Source organism: Acanthopagrus latus, chromosome 9 (genome assembly GCF_904848185.1).
Source record: "Acanthopagrus latus isolate v.2019 chromosome 9, fAcaLat1.1, whole genome shotgun sequence".
Lineage (NCBI taxonomy): Eukaryota > Metazoa > Chordata > Actinopteri > Spariformes > Sparidae > Acanthopagrus > Acanthopagrus latus.
Window position 1 is genome coordinate 14,782,835 of NC_051047.1, and position 25,095 is coordinate 14,807,929.

General features: G+C 40.6%; 1 protein-coding gene across 5 annotated transcripts in view; it reads left to right on the plus strand.

The window, feature by feature from the left end:
* Positions 1–24,252, plus strand: part of LOC119025607 (obg-like ATPase 1) — a 52,208-nt gene extending 27,956 nt beyond the window's left edge. For 2 of the 5 annotated variants that reach the window (XM_037109316.1, XM_037109317.1), the window contains exons 6-11: positions 1,820–1,900; positions 2,343–2,440; positions 15,067–15,207; positions 15,761–15,857; positions 20,841–20,963; positions 23,700–24,234. In XM_037109316.1, coding sequence (XP_036965211.1) covers positions 1,820–1,900; positions 2,343–2,440; positions 15,067–15,207; positions 15,761–15,857; positions 20,841–20,963; positions 23,700–23,801 — 642 coding nt within the window. In that variant the 3' untranslated portion in view covers positions 23,802–24,234. Of the gene's footprint in view, positions 1–1,819; positions 1,901–2,342; positions 2,441–15,066; positions 15,208–15,760; positions 15,858–20,840; positions 20,964–23,699 lie in introns of all 5 variants that reach the window. The other 3 variants (XM_037109319.1, XM_037109320.1, XM_037109318.1) reach the window with 2 other exon arrangements.
* The last annotated feature ends 843 nt before the right edge of the window (positions 24,253–25,095 follow it).

A 25,095-nucleotide genomic window follows, 5' to 3' on the forward strand; every position in this document is an offset into this window, starting at 1 on the left:
AAAGATGAAAAAACACATAAACTCAATAGTGCAAAACTCAAAATATGTCTGATGAGAAATTAAATCACTTCCTCTACATTGCTAACTCTGCAAAAGGTATGAAAACACTATGCCTTACAATGAGAGAACTACTCTATTTATTAATATGTACCATAAAGTGCAATACACTCCGAATGCACTCCTTAAAGAATGATATAAAATATATGCAGACTGTGACACACAAAAAATGTTTTAAAGTCGTTGTTTCTTTAATGTACTTCCTGCTTTGTGGGAAATGCACATAAGTAGTTTATTTTTACTAAAGCTAAAAATGTATCTGACAGGTTTAGGGGTAAAATGATTGAGAAAAAAACTACTGTTTAATATAAACAAGAAGGCGGAAAAAATCAGACATTAGTGATTTATTATGAAATAGCATTTTTATGGTTTAAATTGTAGTCAGAATGAATAAGGTCACTTAATATTTGACTGTGAGTTGAAGCTGAATGTATGCACACACAGGGCTCATATATATGCATTGTTGTACAGATTTAAGTCCATTCCGCTGTTGCTGTGTTTACAAAGACAATGTTTCATTGCTTTTGTCCGTATGAATCCTCAAAATCCCTATCCTTAAAAAACAATAATAAGAAGCCGGCCCACCAGCGGCGCTTCATGGTGGCAGGCATATGTGTTTGACCCTTGTGGGACCTATATGCCTTTTATTAACACCTGCCTGTTAGAGGAGCGCTGCACGGCGGCTGCGAGCTGATGAGGGAAACCTGGAGCGGGTTCAGCCTGTGTCACTGGCCGTTTGCTGTTTCCATTTCACAGATGATTAATCTCTCTGTGAAGACTTGGGACGGCGCGGGCAGAGTGTATGCAGCTCTTCCTGCGCTCTCTCCCGCTGGCTGCACTCTGGCTGCCTGACTAAAAGGCCTTTAGAATTCCTGTGGAGAGAGATGTGCAGAGAGTGAATGCAGCTGGCTGGGGGTCAGTGTGTGGAGCTTTTTCTGCCATTGTGTAATTGAGGCTCTGGCAGGATTTTTTCCTCAGTTCTTTCAAAAGGGAGTATGATTGTGAAGTGCTGCAAGGGTTTGGGGAGGGAAAAGGAGGTAGGGGGAGTGTTGCAGGGGGTGGAGGAGTTTTTATATGAAGGGGGAGGTCAAGTTGACAGGAACAAAAAGAATGTGTTCCGCTAATTTCTGTGGGGCTGGATCAACAATAATAGGCTCAATTTCTTTATTACAAATTTTATAACTACCTCCCTCCCATTTTCCCACCCTTTTCCGTTTCCAGATCCTGTCAAGACCCAGTCTTGCCTGTGGTCTCAACCCACAAGTACCTCAGTAATGAATGTGGCATACATAGCTGGAAATGCTCAATATTTTCTCCAGAAGAAACACTGAATAATTAGTTCTGTACCTCACTAGTGCTTATTCAGTATGACTACATTCTGCAAAGTGCCTGAGGAAGGACCAATAATTTACACCTAACTAACCAACTTCCAATTAGTTCCCTGCTCTTTTCCAATTTTGTCTCCTCTTTCCATCCTTTTCATTAAACAGTCCCAATGGAATATTGATGTTCAAAACTGCGGCTCCGAGCGAGACACCCCAGAAGGCATTTTGTCATGATTTAAAGGAGGGAAGGGGGTCTTGTGCATGCCATCCCTTGTCAAAGCCAGGCCACTCCTGCTTGAATGCGAGCACAGCCATTGTTCATTTTGGCATCAGGATGCCATGCATTTAGGAAATAATTACCCCATACCCTGCTGGGTTTATATTCTTTTTCATCTCCTTTAATGGCTTCTTGTTCATTCTCTTTTAACCCCAAACAGGACGTTATGTGCAAAATCAAGAGCTGGGTAGTGGATGAAAAGAAAAACGTCCGCTACTATCGCGATTGGAACGACAAGGAGGTAAGGCTTTGATGTCACAGTCACATTTATCAATGTGATTTATCTCGCTCATCTTTTTATCTGACCTAAAAGTACAACTGCTGTTTCCTTCTCTCTCTCTCTCTCTCTCTCTCTCTCTCTCTCTCTCTCTCTCTCTCTCTCTCTCTCTCTCTCTCTCTCTCTCTCTCTTTTTCTCAAGGAAACACGTCTTTTGTGCAAATCACAAGTTAATATTATGCACAGCCTTTTGTTGGTTGTATTTTGACATTACTTTTGTACAAGCTAATGACATCTGGCCGTGTTGATTTTGATTTAGAGGCTTTATAGTCGCACCCCACCGAGGCTATACACCAGACCCTAATTTGATCTCTCTTCACTCATCAATGTTTGTGCTGTCATCAAAGGCGACTTTGGGAAAAGTTCAGATTCTCAGCGCCTCTTGCCTTGTGTGTCTTCGCCACAGATCGAAGTGTTGAACAAATACTTGTTTTTGACATCCAAACCAATGATTTACCTCGTTAACCTCCCCGAGAAAGACTACATCAGGAGAAAGAACAAATGGTAAGAGCTTGGAAGAAAGGCGGAGACCGTCTCATTGCACTCATTAAAGGGGCACTTCGTAGGTTTGGGGAAGACATTTTAATCAGAAGAGAAGATCATTGAATGTTTTTTGATCAGTCTAAACAAACTATGTACAAACTCTCTTCATTTTCATGACCGAATAAACTGAATAAACACACTAATCTTAAAGGACAATCCAATTTCATAGTGTCTTTGTTTAAATGTGGCAGACCCTGCCACCTTTCTAGCTTCAAACAGAGTTCTGGGGACCTTGTTTTCCTCTGAAAACAGCTGTGATACCTCATTAATGTTGTAAGTATTAAAATTCTGAGTGTGAATTTAATCTCCAAAACTACATAGTGCCCCTTTAATCATCACCAAGGGACTTTCCTTCTACATCTACATTAGTTTCTTCTAACTTTCATTGAATCTGCATTTCAGCTATAAAACGTCTGTGTGCATGTGTCTGTACAGCATGTGCCATGTGTGAAAAGTGTATGTGTGTGTGTGTGTGTGAGTGTGTGTGTGTGTGTGTGTGTGTGTGTGTGTGTGTGTGTGTGTGTGAGTTAGCCTTGTTGATCTTCTGACTGTGGTCTCCTGCTGACAGAAAACGGTCATATCTTTGCGAGAGGATCTGCCTGGAGGTGGCACTAAGTAAGCTCCGACACAACATCCAGCTCCAGCCTCCAGACTCTGCACTTCATTAAGAGCGCACCAGCATATGGTCCTCATTTTACATTGAAATTATGTGTCATTTCCATATGATATCAAAGAGAGTGCGAAAAAAAAAAAAAAAAAAAGGAAAAAACAATGGAAAAAAAACATACGTACATTCAAACCCAAACAAGTCATTAATATCATCTGGAGAGTGGCTGTAAATCATAAGTAAATGTTATAATATCTCAAATTGTTTTGCTGCAAATATTTGCCGTTGTCCTCACATGTCGTTGCTTAATCGCAGGAGGAAATTCCCACAGATCTTAGTGACAAACAAGGCTTGAGGGAAAATGCTAATATACTGACTGGTACTTTTTACTTTGCAGGTGCAACACTATTCATAATATGAACTGACTAAGGACGACCTATAAAGGGGCACTATGTAGTTTTGTAGAGGACGTTCAAACTGTGAATTTTAATATTTACATTATTAATGTGGAAATGATACGAACTCAGACATGTTTATTTTTTTACACAACCCAATAAACAAGCTCTTCTCAGAGGAAAATAAGGTCCCCAGAACACTGTTTGAAGCTTGAAAGGCGGCAGGGTCTGTCACATATAAACAAAGTAAAACAGTATACACACTGCACCTTTAATGTACTAAATAAACTTCTTCGTCCTCGCTGTATTTCCCGCTGTATGATCCTCTGTTCTGTCAAAAAACACACATTTTATAGTAATGTTGTCATCTGGCCACAGTGAGAGCGGATCCAAAAGGCTGGTGTTAGACATCCATTATATCTGAAAGGGCTACTTTTCCACACTACAGCCGTTTCGTCAATAACACCAACTTGTGGATTGTTATCGCACTTTTCCAATTGCCCTCTAGGCTTGTGGTGTCAGTTCTTACAAAATTTGTTTTAGTGCTTTGCTTGGCAGCATTGTATTACAAGGGAAGTTGTTTACCTATGACTGTTTGTTAAAATGTTCTTGACACGAAAGTATGACTGTCAGACGGGAGGGAGGAAGGGGGGGAGGCTCGTAAATCAAATGATTCATGGCATGTGGAACATCCGTCATCAGTAGGAAGAGAGTTTTTTTTTTCTTTTTTCATGTTGCGTGTGTGTGTGTTTCTTTAACTGGGTGAAATGCAATAAATCTCTGAGCGTTTTAAACAGGCAAACAGTAGTGCTCAGATGTCCCGAGGGGCTCCGCGATGAACAATGCCGACATCAAAGTGTTGATGTTTGACAAGTGATGAGTCACTTCCCTTGTCCAGAGAGGAGCTCACACCTGTATGGAGATGATTACAGGTAGATCTAGCCGGCCCTAATTGTACAATAAATGCTGCTCTCAGCCCTAATGGCAGCTAGTCTGCAGCAGAGACGCCAGACTGCCATTTGGCTGTCGCCATGCCCCCGTGTTTTTCCACCAGCACAGTTGAGATGATGATACGGTTAAGGACTATTCAAAGCAAACAGCTAGACAAATTGCAATCTCAGCTTTAATGTGTGGAGGAAAAGCAGGCGAATCCTCGAATGAGGCAAATAAGCCAATCTTATCTGTGTCTCTCCGGACACCCATTCAGAGCGTTTCACAGGTTTCCTGTTTTTTTTTGTTTTTTTTTTCATTTCAGATTTTTGTTGGGGTTTTTTTTTGGAACATTCAGGCTTTCAGTTAATGTCACTAATTTTACTTATGTTTAAGGCATGAAAGTGCATTGAACTCAGTATAACGGTCCACTAACATGGACGTGTTAGAGACAGTTAAGAGAACACAGTCGATTATTGTTGCAGCAAGTAGTTCCATCAGACTTTCTCAGCCTCCAAAAACAGTCCATTGTTAACCAAGATCATCCTGTTTGGAGTATGTGAACCACATACCAGGCTGCCCTTGTTTAGACAAGAATACACAGTATTAGCTTTAGCAAACCATCATTAATGGAGGGATCAGACGAGGAGCAAGGCCTCCTTTCATCCCCAGGTTCTCTGCTGGAGACAGTACATCATTTACTGTTGAGAGGAGCACATGGCTCCAATCCTATACAGTGTATGTGTATGTGTATGAGAATGCGTACATGTGCATGTTTGAAGTCTGTTTCAGAGGCGACTCCATGCTCATTTGGATGCTGGCGTAATTGCGGTGTGGAGATCAAAGGATCGCCGGCCGAGTGATGTTCCAGAGGAGACTTTACCACACAGCCCTCTCCTCTGTGCAGAGGGGGCCGCCTGCTGCTCACCGCTCCCCTCTCCCCTCTAACCATGCACTGCCCCCTGCACATCCCCGCTCGTAAAAAATGATTAAGGCCGCATTTGTCATGTGTTTATGACTGAGAGGCATTGCGTGATAGGGAATGGCATCTACAAGAGTCTATCAAGAGGCTTTCTCCTCTTCCCTCGGCGTCAGCGGGCTGCCTGGAAGACTTTTCCTCTGTGCTGCCACATACCGTAGTTTGTGTGTTAGAGAGGGTCATTAGAGCACTGTTGATGATGTGGGGGCTGCAGCCGGCCCAGCCTTAGCGTGTTTTCACTTGTCAGTTAAGTTATTGTTTATTTTACGGGCTTGTGGCCTCTCTGCCTTTATCAGTCTTTTAATCGTTTTGATATCAGATATTTATTTAATCCTCCTCAGAGAGCCGATAGCAGTCACATTATGTGCTGCAAAAAAAAAGCCACAGCTTAGAAAACGGCACATATGCTGTGTTGTTTTTCTTTTTTCTTTTTTCTTTCCTGTCATTTCTTTTTCTGTTATTTTTTTCCCCTTCTTTTGGACAATGTGCATTAAAGTAAATTGGTGCCTCTTAAGTAGATGAGGTGACCTTTAAGGAAACTAGCAAGCGTGACCTGTCTGTGAGTGCCTCTGCAGTGTGGGTTTTCCTGGTGAGTGTAAGAACTGCAGGGTACCATTGCTTGGAGCTTTTATTAACTGTGTATAGATATATGTGTGTGTGCGTGTGTGTGTGTGTGTGTATGTGTGTGTGTGTGTGTTTGTCTGCCTGCCTGCCTGTATGAAAGTGTGCGTGCATAGGTATGGGCAGATGTACTTCTCCCTTTAGTCTGTATAGATGTTCCTTGAGTGTTATTATTACGCTCATTCAAACTTATTTGAACATGATTTGCTTGTAATGTGTGTTACATTAGGTACCTCTGTCTTTGTGCTTCATGCTGGGAAGCCACAGCTGAAGTAGGTACATACCACAGCTGCTCTTCCAGTCAACCATTTTAAGTTTCCATTTTCTTTCCCACGAAAGGCATAAATTGATCTTTCATCATTAATTCCCTCCATATTTGTCTGGCATGGTGTACTTCAGAAACATGTATGTCATGCTGGTACTCTCATGAGCCATTTCTGATAAGTGTGATGCTGAAAAAAAAGGCAGCTTCAGTGTGTCTCAGAACTTCAGGAGACTCGGTTTGATCTCTTTAAAAAGGCCTTGTTTCATGTTAAGGTGTCAGGCTGTTCTACTCATTATACTTTACTCTGTAGAAGTTAAAGGATGAAGTTGGATTGACTATATATTTTGCTTTTTGTCAACAAATCCCAGAAAAAGATCAAAACCCACAATGATTCAACCATGTAATGTTGTCCATGTTGCCTAAACCTGCTATAATTTATTCCTGTGAACAACAGCTCTCCACTGTTGTCCAAGAACTAATAAAAACATAAATAGGCCACACTGTTGCACTGGAATGACATGTTTCTTCATTACAACAACATGTAGTTTATTTTCAGTCAGTCCCACATGCACCATCCTTCTGACTCATAGACAGGATGTATGTGAATAATGTATTGTTGGCTTTAGTCTTTTTATGGGATTTTCTGTCAATAAGAACATTAGGTAACACTAAATAGCAACCATCACTAATAAATGGTAAATGTATAGTTTAGTTGTATTCAATAGTTATTTCACTGTAACAAATGATGAGATGCTTTATAAACAATTTGTTAAGCAGTTATACTTGTTTCTTAACATAAGTTGCTATTGTATAATGGTCATCCAGGTAACGTTAATAAATGAACTGTGCAGTATTTATTTATTTACACCAATAATTTATAATAGTAATTTACCATTTGCACAGTTTTATAAACATCAGTTGAAACTTTTCAAATAATTGCTGTGTAAATGGTTAGTAAAGCATTTCATTTCTTTGTTAAAAGCTAATTAACTATTAATTACTATTACTATTTTTACTATCAACTTACCATTTTTTTTAACCATGGTTATTATATAGTGTGACCAGAACGAGCTACTTGATGATGAACAATTGCTAAACGGTTTGTAAAGCAAGTTATTATTTGTTGATGGTAAAATAACCATTAAGTAGTAAGTTTAATGTACTATAAACCTTGTTAATGATGGTTAAATTTATAAGTAACACAACTCAATTTTAAGTTGACTTAACGAGCAGATATAAAGAAAGCAAAATTTAGGAATAATTGTTATATTCACTTACCTTTTTCAAGGCAATCAATCAATCCTAGAACCTGGTAAGTAAATATAACAATTCCTGGAGGTAAGAGCAACTTGTCAGATTTTATAGAAGCTTTAGCGCTAAGTTTAAAGAAAACCAACCACAGTTTAAGAAGGAGCAGAAAGGCAGAAACATGTGTGAGCAGAGTCTGATGCTCTAGTTGGCCTGTAGGAGGAGCTTTGGCAATTAAAGTAAAGGAAGCCCTGACAAGAGCTGCAGCATGTCAGCTGTTGACCTTCTGTCTGTAAGGATTATACCTGTTTTCCCCTAGCCTTCAAACACATAGTGATGGAAATGGATCCTTCATCTGTCGACTCTTATTTTGCCATATGCATTTTTTTGGTTTTGAAGAATCCCACTAATAAGTTAAACATGCATTTTGACTTTGTGGGATCATTTTGACAAACCATTTCTGAGGAGTACCCGTCAAGATTCATAGACAGAAGAAAAACTGGGCTGGGGGGGTAGACTATTATGATTCACTGCAAAAGCCACTCCATGAAAGCAGTCACTGCAGCCCACTTCAGCTACTCCAAACCATAATTCCCATAAACACAACCGAAACTTTATTGAGTGCAAAACCACTGGCTCCATCCAAGTTTTTAGGAACTACTATCTGGGGAGTAAAGAGTTCACTTTTCAAAGCCATGAGGAAGATATACGACCACTTGCTCCTCTTTATTTTCTGCACAGTCGTCCACTCTCTCCTTGTGCAGTGTGGGATCCTGAGAAACACTTTCCCATGGTAAGATGTGTACCCACTGCCCACAGTCAGTCCTAATGGATGCCTTTAGCTAGCTTTCAATGGGAGAAAACAACAGGAGAGGCTGTATAGTAAAACTGAAACAGATGGTGCTAATAAAGTCCTGTCGTTCCAGTTAGCCTGGTTATTGACTGTCCCCGGTCCAGGTAATGAAAGGACATGTCACATGTCACCCCGTTGTCTTTGTTGTGTCCCGGTGGTGAAGACACAGGGCTGTTGTCAGAACTAATGAGACAGACCCTAAACTTGAGACTAACAGAGACTTTTTCCTCTTGTTGTTTGTTCTTTAATGACCCTGTGTTGAATTGGTTTGCTCTCCAAAATCCACTGCAGATTGTCGCTTCTCCCTCGTTTATCAGGCCTCATAACCCAAGGACGTAATGCCAAGTGATGCTCCTGCGCTTCATAACGTATGTAGACACCTCCTGCATCTGAAGGCACCCTGGGAATTGTTCCCCAGTAAAACTGCATCCCGACATAAAAAAAAAGAAAAAGAAATGTCTGCGAGTTTCAAGCCTGTCTAATAATACATTTGATAGCTTTGGCTTTGTCGAGCTGCTCATTTTTATTATGTTTGTGATCAGGTTAAGGCCGAACGGACGTGCCACAGTGAGCAGCCTGCAGCCTTGGCAGCTCTAATGAGACAAATAAATGAATTTAGTGTTTCCACATACAGCTCCTGAACCCTTATTATCAGGATTATTGTTGAACTGTTATCGGGGGGGGGAGACTGGGAAAAGGGGGCATGATTGGCTGATGTTACATATGTCCTTGATTACCTTCCTTCTGCTTTTATTCTAATAAGTGGCATTCTTTGTACTCCCTGGGACAGCTAGACAGTCTGACACACGATGAGAATAAATATTGCATGTGGTAGACATTAAGCTGTCATCCTGGGGGGAAGAAAAAAGAGAAGAGATGGAGAAATCCGTGTGGTGTTCTTCGGCGCTACACTTTGCCTGCTCTTGTCACAATTGTCACATCTTGATGACTCCCCCCTCTCTCTCTCCCCCCTCCCAGCCCCCTTATTTTCTCTCCCCCAGTCAACTGCCGTGAATGACAGCATGGATACCCCATATAGAGAATTATTTTGGGTGATGTACAATGTACTCCTCTGGGTTACGGTTTGAATTTCTGATGTTTGCCTCCTCACAAATAGCCTTAAACAAGGACGTGGCTTTGATAATGTGTCCTCAACGAGCACTATAAGAACGGAACCGGGGACAAATGGTTTGTTAGGGGGGTTTTTTATCCGTCATGTGCAAACATTTAAAGTGGCAAAGATTTGTCTTTTAAAAATTTTAATGGGTGTAGTTATCACAGAAAAGAAAGTTGTTCAAGAAAAAAAAAAAAAAAGGCTTGTTACCAGCACACCCTCGAGGTACGATGTGAGATGATGCTCTTAATTAAAGCTGCTCCCATTGTGCCTGTGCTGGGTTCTGTTTCCTCCAGCCCGTGATTGCTTTGAAGCCTGAAAGAAGTTGACAATATTGGAGATACTCTGTGTGTGTGTGTGTGTGTGTGTGTGTGTGTGTGTGTGTGTGTGTGTGTGTGTGTGTGTGTGTGTGTGTGTCAGCTCTCTGTCAGTTCTCAGAGGCTGATGTGTAATGTCTTTCCATCCGGCCATGGCCACAGGGAGCAGAGAGCGTCTGCACTCTAGTCGCTCAGGAGCTCACCACTGGGAGGATGAAAAGCTTCCCACAGAGCCCCCAACTTCCCAGCCTCAAAAAGCCACCATGAGCTCATACCTCTCATTTCTGTCTCCCTTCACAGAGGAGGGGAAGAGGAGGAGGAGGGAGTGTGCGCCGTGTGCCGCAGCATCCAAACCCTTTAGGATGCTCGTCCCTGCAACACGGGGACAGGCGGAACGGAGGGGTTTATTACTTGATGAGTCTGTGCTATCGCTGCTCATACCCACGTTCAGTTACCTGCTGCACCTGTGGGTGTGTCAGTGAAGTGGATGCAGGTAGTGGATTACTCTTCAGGTCTGGCAGCATTCAATTGCATCTGAAAGGAGCACTCCATCTGGAGGTGTTGGCCCACCTTTTAGAGGCTTAACCGGCTTTAAGCACTCCTAATAAAGCCAACCTGTATGAATGTATGTCAGACACAGGCCCAGGTCATTGTCTCAGGTAGCCTGCCTCTGTACTCTCGGAGCTCCCATTGTTTTTTCCCTCCTGAGCCATTTAAGCAGATCAAAGCTCTGACAAAGCCCAGGGAAGCCCCAGGCATGCGGAAACACAGAAATTATCCCCCCCCTCTCAGGATTCCCACACAAAAAGACAAATAGACTAGCCCCAGAGGGTGGCCCCCTGTGGGACGTCTCCTTTCAGAGCTGGCCTGTTGTGGAAGCTCCAATTGTTTTTGTGATTTCACAATATATTGTGCTTTAAATTAGATCTATTGTAAATACAACTGGCATCAAAGCTTATCCTCAGTACAGATAACACAACATCTAGATGTGAGATAAACAGACTCGTATTGCCTTCTTTTTAGCATGAACTAGCAAACAAACACATGAAATGATATCATGTTTTAGGTTTTTTAAAGTTTGATATGAGCACATACGAGACACCTATTTTTCCTCCCTGAATCGAGAGCAGCAGGGAAAAAGCACAAACACGGCTCGTTCCTCAGCTTTGTTTGAGCCTTCAAGCCGGTGAATGATTAGCAGAAATAATGTCCCTGTCACCCTTAATCACATTAAAACGTGGTTAACATTTAATTTTTCCCACTTGATATGCAAAAATTTCCACTTGATTTGCAGCAAAGGCCATTGGAATTCCATTATAAAAAGAATAAAAATTTCAGGCGTCATTTGTTCAGAGAGGGATATCAAGAGCAGAAAGTGCTGAATCTTTCTATTAAGCGAGCAGTGAGAGATGGCACTCAGTGCTGGGACATAATGGGAGACTGACAAGGCACAGACACACACACACACGCTCACACACACACACACACACACACACACAGTCTTTCTCAGTGAATATTTTATGTGTGTAGCTTGTAGCGTTTTTAAAAAGGACCTTCATGAACCAATATTTTATGTATTATTTCTAGTGTGGAAGCTCAAAAATCCACACTGAATTTTCAGGGTCCTCTCGTGAAAGGATGTGAACAATATGCAGATAATAAATTCTGCATTAAAGAATAAAACAGTTTCGTATGTCAAAGACAGAGAAAAAGATACTGATAGGCATGATGTGCAGCAAACATGGGCTGCCCAATAATGTGGGTCGATAGAGGCTTTAAAATTATGTATCAGCATCTGCCCGACATGAGCAGATAAAATGAGGCTTTAAAGGTGCACTATGCATTTTTTGTACGGAAATTTTTATCAGAAGAGAAAGATCTATTGACTTATTTACATGCCTAAACAAACTGCCTTTGTTTTCATGAGTAAATAAACAATAAAAGACACAATTTCTTACTGTTCTACTTTGTTTACATGTGGCGGACCCTGCCACCTTCCTAGTTTCAAACGGTGTTCTGGGGAGCTTATTTTCCTCTGAGCACAGCTAGTTTATTTACTTATGGTAATGGTTAATATTTCCGAGTTTGTTTTATGACCCCATTAATATTGTTATTGACTATTACCTCTCTGAATTTCCACATTTCTTTTCCGAAACTACATAGCGGCCCTTTGTTGGTATCAGTGTCAACAATCAGAGTAACAATTTCTAGTATCCTCATATCAAATATGAGCAAAACTCCAATTTCATGCATCACAATAGAAAACATAACCCTTCTCAATGTTAGATTTTCACGAATACCTTTTATATTTTAGAATTTCATGAATGACTGAAGGATGAGAACAAAGGCCAAAAGAAATCCACAGCATGTTTTTACATAAATATTTTCCCCCAATTTACACACCCATGTAAAATTTCGCGCAAATAATTGGAATGGACATAAGTACAAATTGCAAAGTGGCATGGGTAGACAGCGGCGAAGTTGACAGATTTGGTTTTGGGAGTCGTGTTGACGGAGCATCAAAGCTCTTAATTGACAGTGCTTTGTTTCTGGAGTTGAGGGAAGGGGGTGTTTCATGTTCCTGTGGCAAGGTGTTTGTCTGGTCCTGTGTCACTCAGTGCAAGGACCCAGAGACCCCCACGCTCATTTGCAGCTCACGTTCTCCGTCTCAGCTCCACATTATTAAAATCATCCCTCAGCCTTCTACCAAGAGCCTCTTTGTTACTTGGCTGGCTTGGCTCAGCTCTGTCAAGTCTTCACCAATTACAGTCTCAGGTACAATGGTCTATTCAAAGGATCACAGCCCTTGACTGGTGTGGAGAGAGTGATTTGTGAATCATTATTCAGCCGCCTGTAGAGTACGCAATACCTGAGGAATGCAAATAACGTGCCACCAAATAGACAGCTGTGCTGCTAAAAGTGAGAAACTACAGCTGTTATTATCTCAGATTGGATTTTTTCCCCTCTTGGAGCGCCCGCCATCTCCTATGTTTTCATTTTTTTGGGGGGGCTTTTGACTCAAGGTGTTTATTTTTCTGTCCTTTATTGGTGAGACATTGGCGACTACCTTGTTGCGGTGGCAGTCAGACGTCAGCTCCGCATCCATAGCGCGAACAGAAAGGGAAATATTAGGTTACGGCTCCTAATAGATGTGCATCTGAACAGACAGACAAACTGGCACACGATTCATTTCAAATGTACCCTGCAGTGTTATTCCAGCTTGTTGGGAAAAACATCCAATCAAAGCAAAAGTGTGCTCTTCCCGCGCCCGTTACCCTGTCATATATTGTATATTGATAATCATTAGGTAGGAGCAGCATTATGGTGCTGTAGGTGATAAAGCGGTGACATTGTTATTGAAATAGATGTGGTATTGAGGTGGTTGGGTGCCTCCCAGTCTTTGATTCTTATGGGCTTTAAACAGGAAACTAGGATTACAGATAATGACAGGGACCCCTCAGAATCAATCCAGCCTAGGAGCTCTGTCGGAGCCGCCGTGTGAAAATGGATTTGTGTGATGCTGTTCTTTGAGACCTGTCCAATCCCAGCCTGAGAGCATGTGGGGCTAATCTCATAATTGCCCCAACCCCCTTATATTGTTCTGGCTGAGAGTTACCATTAAGTACGAGGATATCTTTGTCCTGCAATGTCAGGTGTCCTGCTGCACTGGAAAACAGAGAGAGAGAGAGAGAGAGAAAAAAGAAAGCTCAGGTGGTAAAGAGAATGACAAAGACGTTCATGAGGGAAAACTTAAGTTAGACCTTCTTCTTCCTCTCTTCATGGCATATGTTCGGCTTGTTTATTATGGTAAAAAAAAATAGGCGACAGACTAAAAGCTTGTGTGTTTTATGTCAAAAATCCATCTTTCCTCTTGTTCCTTGAGCTTCACTGTGTAGAATGATGTATGTGCAGAGTTTGACACTAAAAGGCTGTTTCCACATTCACCGCTCAAAATGTGCTCATTGAAAATCTGACCTAAGAGGCGGGCCCATGAGTGTGATTTGTGACATCACAAATACTTAAAAGACCAATCCTGGTCGAATATTCAGCATACACAAGAGTGATGTGGAAACTTGAAGCCTCCAGTGCACAAACACTGAGAACAGACTACACAGTGAAGCAGGAGACATCTTGTGTTTTACTATTTGTTCTGCAAAAACACATAAAACAATCTTTCTGATTCATTTCCTTATGTTTTATTCAAAATATTTGATCTGCTTCAAACACATGTGCTCCTACAAGTCATTTTTATCAGCAACCAAGTCATTTAGATTTTGGATATTATATTATTATTGTTTCTTGTTTCAAGATACAAACACTTCCTTCCACAATCAATTTTAAACGACTTGATTCAAATTAAAGGTGCACTATGTAACTTTTTCAGCCTGTCCTCATCAGATAAACAACCATAGGTCGACTGTGAAAGCAGCTTGTTATGACCTTTGACTTTTGCTGTTTTTTTTAGCACAACGTTGATATACAGTCCTATATTCTTCCACTGTACTCACCTAATTCAAAATACAAGCCTGTATTGCTACAATGTTGACAGATATGAATGTAAACCTATGGCTTTATAGAAGGCCTACGTCTAAAGCTCATGTTAGCTCCTCCATGTATCAAAAGCCCTGTCTCTTTTTTGTATGGAGATTTGTGTGCCTTTTAAAAACAATTTGAAACATTATAGTGCACAGAAAGAAAGAAATATGTTTTTTAAGACTTGTTTATAGACAGAAAATGTTTTGGTGATTTTGCATATTAAACTGTCCAAAAGTAAAATGCTTCTAACACACAATGTATCAGTAATACTGACCCTTTAATCTACCTGATACTTGCATACTTTTTTGATACCATGTCTTTAAAACAATCCAGTATCCACTTTTGATATATTGAGGTATCAAAGAGAGAAATGAAAAAAAAAATGACAAACATCTCTCGCACATGTATTGTATCAAAGTTGAACATTCTAGAATTGTGACAACCTTAGTAAAGAAGTATTTTTACAGCACGGTATTTCTGCAGCTGCTTTTAAAGTCTACGCTTTATATGTTTGTACCAGTCAAACCTTTTATTGAAAGTTTTCCATGAAAACAAAGTCGAACTCTCTGAGACAGAAGGCCACCTTTGGAGCACAGTCTCCTGCAAACGCTCATATGTTCGTTCAGCTGCTGTCATGAATATGCATGCGCCAGGCGGATAACAGACACTCTCATGATAATCAAGTCATCCAACTACTTCTGTGGATGCTGCTTCTCTACCAGGTTGGTGAAAATCAAGGAGTGGGTGGACAGTCACGACCCCGGAGCCTTGGTCATCCCGTTCAGCGGCGGCCTGGAGAGCCAGCTCCAGGACATGAGCGAAGACGAGAGGCAGGCGTACTGCACGGAGTGCAAGACGCAGAGGTTAATTAGCATTCAGTCTCCCCACACTTTATTATCAGCTGTGTCCTCCATGCACTCCTTTAATTGCATGTGCTGATAGAATAATAAATGGCAGAGTAATTACCATTATAAAGCAAAGGATCCCTCTTCTTACCGAACAACTCAGTCAAAGGGTTTTCCTCTAAATTAAGTTTTTAACTGTCATCTGTCATCTGTAGGTATAATTATAACTTGGGCATTTTGGGTTTATTGTTCTCATGTGAAAACCTCTATGGAAAGAAAAATTGTGACAGCAGATTTTTTTTTTTTTTCCTTCTCGGTGCCGAGCGAGGCATCGGGTTGAATTCTTAAAAATGCTAAATGAGTCCACACGCTTTGCAATTAATCAAAGAAACCATTGGAGAGTTGAATGTCTTGTGTGAAACGAAGTGACCCATCTTATTCACCAAATGAGTTTATAGTGGAATGAATGGGGCCTTGCCACTGGAGTGAACTTTGTCTGGGCATCAGTGGCAATAAATGATACTCAAACAGTTCAGACCCCTCGATTCAAACTGAAATTTCTCTCCGCCAGTGCCTTGAGCAAGATCATCAAGTTCGGCTACGCAGCCCTGCAGCTGGAGTACTTCTTCACTGCCGGACCAGACGAGGTCCGCGCATGGACCGTGCGGGTAAGAGCCAGCTTCCTGCTGCGCACGTGCATGCGAGTGTGAGGGTGTGTGCCACATACACACACACACACACACACACATACACAAACGAATCCACGCAGTCTCCCACGTTCCACCCTGCTGGCACCCTCACTGATATCACACACTTTCAACTTTGTCATGGTTGTGCTTTAGCCAGTCATTACAGGCCAAGGATAACTTCAATTACTGGTGAGCTGCTGAACAGTGAAAGTGGGGGCTACATTGATTGAGGAGGGCAACAATTGATTTTGCCCATTACGTCCATGAGAATGTTTCCATCCTGTGCAGATCTGCCTGCCCTCCTCCTGCCGTTGAAGATAAGGAGCCGGTGCATTGTGCCTGCCTAATCTGTGTGACGGAGGTTGTCTGTGCCAAAATTGATGTCGCTTTTCATTCGACTGTTTGTGGGCCTTGCCGGGGGCTCCTCCTCCTTGTGTGTCTCAGTTTACTGAGCCCGGGCCGCTGAGAGCTTTGTGTAACAGGATCGCAGGATTTACATCAATACAGATGTTGGCTTTGCATGCTGGTATTGTGTAGAAATTCTTGTTTTGATTTTTTTCTCGAGCAAATAGAGGGATTGAGCACAGATATAATAAAGTATCTGACTAGTCAGGAGTTACATATTGTAAGATCATAGGTGGATTTGATTAACTTTTTGAGGAAGTGTTATATCCTGTCAAACTTAATGATATATTTTCCCATCCCATCAGAATATTTCGAGGGACTTTTAGCAGTTTTTACAGGAGTTTAAAATCAAACTTCCGAGATGCAGAATGCTTTACATCCCCTAAATGTAACTGAGATGACATTTTTTTTAAAAATAATCGATTTTTACATAATTTAATCTAGTCCAGTAACTCATCACCAAGCAGATCATTGAGGTTTTGTTCCCTGAATGTGAACATCCTTATTTTCCACATTTACTCATAACTAATAAGGAGGGTTCTCCAGTTATCTTTGTTGAATATGCTTTCATAAATTAAGTTTATTTGGAAGTATCAATACAGTGTTGACCGTTATTGCAAGTGCCTCTTTAAAACTCGTTAGAATTGACATTACCTTTGCATTTACAGGTCATACATGAGGAGATGTGTTTGTGTTGTGGATCACACATCTTTGGCTGAACAGGTTCTTCTAGAAGTTCAAGAGCAGGATTTTAGATCTTTTAAAAGTTTCAACCTGTTTTCTTTTTGTTCTCTTCAAAAGTCAGGAAATACGCAAGCATGTTATAAGATATTGACAGATGTATGAATTTGAGCCTTCTTAGTTTACTAAATCAGACTAGATTTCAATTTATATGTCATAACAAATAACTAAAGATCAATGATAACATTTCATCTGTAACTGTGTTTCATATCAGTCTTCCTGCACAACATTAAGATGTGTGGGAAAATCAAGCCAGTCAAATCAAATTCAGATTCAATCACATCTTCAAAACATGTCATGGTGTTGTCATGATCTTATTTACATGCTTAGCTTAGCTGGGGTAATTAAGTATACTGGAAAAAATGGCATTCTAAAAATAAGTTAAAAATGATGAATGCAAGGGTTATTGTCCTTGTAATCAGTAAAATATCGACCAATGGAACAAGTAAAACATGCATTTGTTGAGATTAAATGAAACTGTGATGTCTAAAAACAGAAATGTGTTTTGTTAGGTGATTGTGCCTTGTATCAAGTTTAATGGAATCTTTTAACGCAAAATGGTCACTGTGATCTTGAGTTTTTGCAGTGTACCAACTGAAATAAATGGCATTAGGATAGTGATTGTCCAGCATCAGACCTTGTATGCAGCCAAAAACTGTTAACAATCCACCACCGAAAAAAAAGTGCAAATTCAAATACACTGTGCACCGTTGAGAAAACATGAACATACAGACACAATGGCTGCTGCAACAGCTTTAATTGGATTCTACTTTTTATTATTATAATTGGATAGCTTTAATATAGTGGTGGCTAGTCTTGCTGGAGTCTGAATTAACATAACAACCACAAAAAGTACATATTTCAATTGCACCAAGAAAAGAAAAAGCAATAGAAGTAGAGAGGGTAACAAACCCCCCCGGTCAGATATGAATACAGGATGCCACAGTTATACAGCGTGATCCTCAGACTGCCTGCCAACAAGACGCCCCCATGCTGACTTTAGGCAAATATTTTTGTTTTGATCAGAAATGCAAAATTTACTTCTATGTGGCAAATGATCAGAAATAATCAGCCTGATTTATTTTACAATGACTGGATCAGATTTTCTTTTCAGTGCTGTAAGGAAAAGCCACCTTTAAATACGTTAGTTGAGATATTATTTAATATCATTAAAGCGTGCATTGTTGCTGATCGTATAAAAGATGTCCACACAGGCAGTTTGCGAACAGGAACTTCCTGTAAATATTTTCTTCTCAGACAGGCCGGAGGGGTTAGGTGATCTCACCCCCTTAGTTTTTATTTAACACGGGACACATAACATTTCTGTCAGGTGACATCACGCTCGTCTCAGCATGACTGATGTCCGTGCTATTTACCAAAAAAACTCCCAAAACACTTCAAAGGCGTCCTCAAAAGGCGCGCTCATCCTCCACGACATAACTGATTACAGCCAGCCTTGATTGTGTGTGAGGGGCATTTAGTCAGGTAAGCATCAGTGAGTAACTATATTAAGCCAATACATCTTGCATTGTAAAAACTACACTCAGTAATGTCGTGTTCCCAAGCCCTTTAACATGCTTTATTAGGCAGCCTCGAGGTGACCATTATCTATCAGCCTGCTCTGCATAGCTCTTAACTAGGACAATGTGGATCTCTTGTAGTGCTCCATATGAAAAAAATCCCCCCCTTAATCTATTTTTCTCCAGATAGACAAACCTTGATGCTGATTAATGGTAGTTAAACTCACAAGCACTCCGTCAATGAGATTGCAAAGAGATGGTAATGTATTAGAGTCATTAAATACGCATCATTCTTTTGGCATGAAATATGTTGACCCCAACCTGATTATATACATAATTAAAACTGCTCAACAGTTCCTGAGCACAGAGCTGTAGAGCAGAGAGAGGGAGAGCAGGTCGACAGGCAGGAGTCATAATGATACACAGCAGCCACGTCACTTATTTGGGTCATTTGTCATTTCCGCCCTGCATTATTTCAGCGCATATAAATTGCACATTTTATCAGTCACCAGTTGTGTGTTAGAGTTTTAAAGAGGATTCGAGGCACAAAGAATTCATAAAACTATGAAATTGCCATTTTGTGTTTTTGTAAATTGGCATCTGAAATAACTTTTGGATCGCATTTAAATGTATGTTTTGAAGATGCAATCATTAATGTCAACGTCAGTTTAAATGCAGCAATAACAGAGCCCCGTAACCCTGCATCTACCACAGGGAAATGTTATTGAAAGGTTTGAAAAAGGGCTGCAAATAATGATTATTTTCATTGTCGATTAGTCAATTGATTTTATTCTTCATTAATCTGTTAGCAGGGTTGGGGGTGTATTCCAATACTGTCACTAATTACCTGTCAAAAATGTAGTCAGTAACCTAATCTAAATATCACAGTATTGAAGTAATGTAACTTGATAACTTTACGTTATTTTTGGATTATCTCAATACCAAACATATGCAAATAAACACAACAGAAAAGATATATCATTAAGATATTACAGTTATGTTTATCATTCTTTACAGTTAAATTGTACTCCTGTTAGTAATCTTTTTACTGAATGTATCTGTAATCCAATTACATACTTTTTCTGTGACTTCACCGGAATACAGTTTGTGATAAACAAACTGTCATCACAGGTCAACACCATTTCATACAGTTTCATACAGCATCCTGGGAGCGTAATTACCATCTAAGGACAGCTTGTTTATTCAGTTAAGTAAATACTGTAGATTGTATTAAAATCCAATCAATACTGTAAATGTGACCTTTTTGACTTTGGATTTCTTTTCCAAAACTACATGGTACACCTTTAGTTTTATTATTTGCCAACCATTGCCAATCATTGCAATCATTAAATGAATGTCAGTGACATCACTCTGGTGTGGGGCCTAATGCAGTGAGGTCTGCACCACCTCAGCCTCTCACTGCAACTGGGCCTGCTTGCTGTCATGACCAGAGAGCTACTTTTTACAGCAAAACTACTTTTTCAGAAACATTTGTATACTGTGTCCATCCCATCAGATATTTCAGTTCAAACTTCCACGATGCAGGATGCTTAAATCCCCTGAACACAACTTGAGCGACCATTTTCATAAAGGATTGAAATTATCAGACAATGACATCCTGTCCAATAACTTATGTCACTAAGCAGATCTTTCAGATTTTGTATACTGAATGGGAATCACTTCAGTTTCCACATTAATTTTCAAATAATCAGGATATTCTCTAGTTATATGAACAGAGGAGTCATAAAAGAGGGAAAAAAACAGAAAAGATTCACATTGAAGGATCTAGAATTTGGAACTTTCCCTTTTTTTCCTCTCAAAATGGATTATTAAAATGGTAGGCCATTAATAGATAAATCATTGTAGCTCTTGTTTAAGATGAATTTCAATGGCACTGCTGTGCCAAAATAGCGAGGCCTGATGCAGTGAGGTCTGTGCCACCATGGCCTCTCACTGCAACACTGGGTCTTCTTGCTGTCATGACCAGAGAGCCGAGCAGCGACCCACAATGAGGCAAGATTGCTTGGACAGAAATCAATACCACCACGGAATGGGAATCAGAAGGCATTGATAGCAGTGCTGGGTCCTTATCGGTGTCCAGGCTGCCCTAGCAGGGCACAGCCGAGTGGAAAGCTATCCAGAAATCAGGCCTGAGGCGAGAATACCCCTGACTGAAAACACCCCCGAGTGATGCTCACGACGCTATCGCCCTATCAAACACCATGTCGCTCGCATGCTGTAATCCATCTTCTCCAAAACAATTCATTTGTCCTCTCTTTTTCCTTCCCTGTGACAGAAAGGAACTAAGGCTCCACAGGCTGCGGGGAAGATCCACACAGACTTTGAGAAGGGCTTCATTATGGCGGAAGTAATGAAATTCCAGGATTTTAAAGAGGAAGGCAGCGAGACCGCTGTCAAGGTGAGCAGTCAGGGTGCCAGAGGATGAGGGGAAGTCTCCTGTGATCAGTGGAGCTGACAGTCACCACACAGCTCCTACTGCAAACTGCTCTTCACCTTTACTCAGGGGAAGAAATTACTGCACACACTCCAGCACCACTCCTGACAAGCCAACTGATTCTGGCTCTAAACACTGCCATTCTGCTCCAGCTGTGCATATCTTTATCACAATGTGTCTTAACTGGCTGATGGTAGCTCTTGCTCCGTCGCTCAGAGGTAGCACTTCTTCACCTCACCAGGCATTTATCAGATCTATAGAGTGCGCTGTTAGCTTAGAGCTCTCTGTTGCCAAATCCCCGAGCCTCTGCGGCAGGCAAGTGACAGTGATATAAGGCGGCAAGTTAAATAAAGTGTGAAATTCCTCAAATAAGGACTGTTTCATGGCTGGGTAGCGCAGAAATGTGACTTGCATATCTTGTTTTTATGATGGCCAGTGTTTGTTTTGACCTTTTATTAACTGGCGCGTGGGTTGTCCGTGTGCACGCTCCTGTCAGATGTAATAACTGATTTCATGGTGAATTTGTGAAGCAGCAAAAAGCTTCTGAGCGCTCACCGCAAGTGTTTTTTTTTTCTTTCTTTCTTTTTTTGAGGTTTGGCATTTACTTTCATATGGGCAAACTGTAATTTAGTAATTGAAGGTACAGAGTTAATAATCAGTTAATCAAAGCTGTAGGATGCCTTTCATTTCAAAGATGCTCTTTTTTTTTTTCCTAATTTACATTCTGCACGGGAACACTTCTTAAATTCAATTCTCCGCTAATTAAATTAAAGTGATTCTAACCTTGCCATGTGTATGACATTTGTGAGCCGCAGCTGTAAGCCATGCTGTTACAATCCCACTATCGTCACCATCAACTCTATGTGCCCACTTACAGACTCAACTAATGTAATTACGCTGACACACAGGGACCTGCAGGGACCAGCGTGGAAAGGTAGCGCTATGAAAACATTTAAATCTCTTTACTATTCAAGCCTTTTTTAATAAGTATTTAATGCAGCGCCAGTGTATTGTCCACACCCTCCATAAGCTGCAAACAGAGGGTGAAATGTGCGGCTCTCTGGGGAGTTTCGTCATTGTTATCCAGGGTTGAGATCTGAGTGTCAGGTCCTTACTGCATGCTCTCTTACTAATCCCTTTTCGGGCCTCATAAGAACATGGAGCGTTTCTGACTGTGGCATTAAGGTCCATGCTATTTAATGCCAGTTGTGGGAATAGGCTGCCTGAATAGGGCCAGTGTACGGGGATATCACATTATTAGTAATCATATCTGCTTAAGCCAAGCTTGCTGCTCCAGATGGCTGCTTTCAAGTGCAAATGAACCAGTTAGACGTGTCTGGTTTAATACATACTCAGGAATCACAAATAGCCATTGATTTTTTTTTTTTTTTTCCCTGTCTCCCTCTCCATCCAGTGTTTCTGGTGGTATTGAGCTTGGATTAAATGGTCTCCTGAGCTTTTAAAGGGACATTGATTCTTCTAATTAATTGTGCGCTGTGCAGAACCAGAATGCATAAACCTGTCCATATTAGCACTTCAAGTCAATTATTTTGGAGTTTGCCGGGAAGGAGAACAAACACTTACTGTACACAAAAGAAATGTTAGAACTTATTCTGTTTCCTTGAGAAGTTTGATAGTGCTGTAATCAAAGACTTATTAACATTTTGTGCTTGTGCACATGAAACTGAAATGGGCAGAAGAGAGGATTATTCACTCAGTGGGAATTCAGGCACCCCCTGGACAAAACATGGATGCAAGTGTGTGTGCCTGTGTGTGTGTGTCTGTTATAGAGAGAGGGGGGAGGCGTAGAATATGTCACTTAGAATTGCAGTAAAGTTTTTGTATGTGTCAATACAGCGAAATTATATCGCTGTGGTGATATGAGACTAAATATCCTCCAAGCCTGTGGAGATCATTATATCATGATATGGCCTCACTGTTTTTTTTTTGTTTGTTTGTTTTGTTTGTTTGTTTTTTCTGGTTTTAAAGGCTGCATTTCTGAACCTACCCAACGGTTGGTCATTATATCCTCATTACTGATGATTATTTACCATTGTGTTAACATTTTGTGAAAGAACAAATAAAAAAATGATAAAAAAGCAAAAAAAATATTGCTGTAATATGTTGAGGCTGTAAAATCGATGGCTATAATAAATGGCTACTAATCCTGCACTGTTATTTTCCAATATTTTTCACATGCATAGTGTCACAGCAGTTCCTAATTTAGCATATTCTTCAGGACTTTCAGCACAACAGTATTTCGTGCCTGCACCACATTTCTTTGACTAAAATGAAACACCACAATTATAAAAGTACAAACAACAAAGTCGAAGATTGTCTCACCAGAGTCCAGGGTTACGCATCCAGTCTTTGGTTGGGTTTAGGCGACAAAAGCACCCTGCTTAAGTTTAAGGAAAAGATATTTTCAATATTTCAAATGATGACTACATTTAATCTTAATCAAAGATTGTGATATTGGTTGCATGTTAACCCTTGGGATTCATGGCATATAGATTACATAGGTTACATTTCTTGTCTGTTTCACAAACGGCTTGGAAACTGGTTTGAATTTACAGTGCACTTTGTTATACTGTTCTTTATATTATAGCTAAATTATATATCAGTCTATAACCTGTACATGATGCAGTTTTTTGTTCATTCATTTGAACAATGAATATTTTTTTCTTTGTTATCTTACAGGCAGCAGGGAAGTACAGACAACAGGGAAGAAACTACATCGTTGAAGACGGAGACATCATCTTTTTCAAATTTAACGCGCCGAATGCACCAAAGAAAAAGTGACACAAGAACAATCTGTTTGTTTACATCACTGACTGCGTTTGTTACCCCCCCCCCCCCCTTTTTTGTTGTCTCTGTTTGGCCTGACACCCACTGCCGCAGTCTGACTCTCTGTTCCCTGGTCCTGTAGAATCGGGTCCCCCCTCTGAGCCAAAGCACAGGTTCAGTAAACTCTGACAGCTTTGCTATTTAAGATCAGGATCGGCCCCCACTCCAAATTGTAGCAGCATTTGAAGGAGCATATTACTCTCCAGATACTTCATTAATCTCCATCACGGGTGCCAGCACTGACACAGCTGACAGCGGGGACAATGCCACCTGCTCCTCTCCCCCTTCAGCAGATAATGCATGTTTTACAGTAGCCCAGATGTCTACACTCAATAAAACATTTGACAAAAAACCAGTCTGTGTGTGTTTTGGGATGTCTGTATTGAGTGGGAAGCTGCATGGGGATGGTGATAGCGGTCCTGCCGACCACTGATTAGAGAATTAAAAGACACAGCTGACATTGACTGTAGCAGAGAGGCGACAATTATAATTAAATCTGTTAAGTGATGCTGATTTTAGAAGGGCACATGCAGGATGCAGGTGTTCTGGCCAAAAAGAGCTGGTCAGTTTAAAGGATTATTTGTAAAGTGATTGAGTTAACCTTTCATTTACAATTTTTATTTCATTTATGATTGATGAATATGCCAGTCCCTCCTTTACTATTGACAAAAATAGTATATTTGTTATGTTTACAGTTTCTCTCTCCTTTTCCAGGACAATGGGGGCAAATACACACCTACAAAATAAAAGAAATATTCATTTGAACCATATTTTCACCAAAAAGTCCACATTTTATGATATTCTGTATAGTATGAAAATAGAGGTTGACACAATCCACAAGCACAACCAGAAAACTATTCTTTTTGCCTGAAGTAGTGTTTTTCTCGCCCCTATACTTTGTGTGTAAGTGTTTGTGAAGCGTTTATGCTGATGGAATTGTATGGCTGCAGGCGCAGTGCTCCAAAGTAAGATTGTATTCTCCGTGGGAGTCCGAACAAAGAGCTGTAGATCAGCAGTGCTTTGGTGAATATCTTGTAACCATTAAGACTGCAGAGAACAAAATGGCCTTTTGATGGGAGCAAAAAGATTGAATAAAAATGGTCATTTTGCAGAGATAGTATTGCATATCCAAGTTTTGGATAGGATGTTTTCGACAGAGCCGAGCCAACGCAAGCACAGTGTTTGTCATGGAAATAAGGTGGATTATAGTCTTTAAGGTTTAAGATCAGTGGCAAAATATAGGATAGTG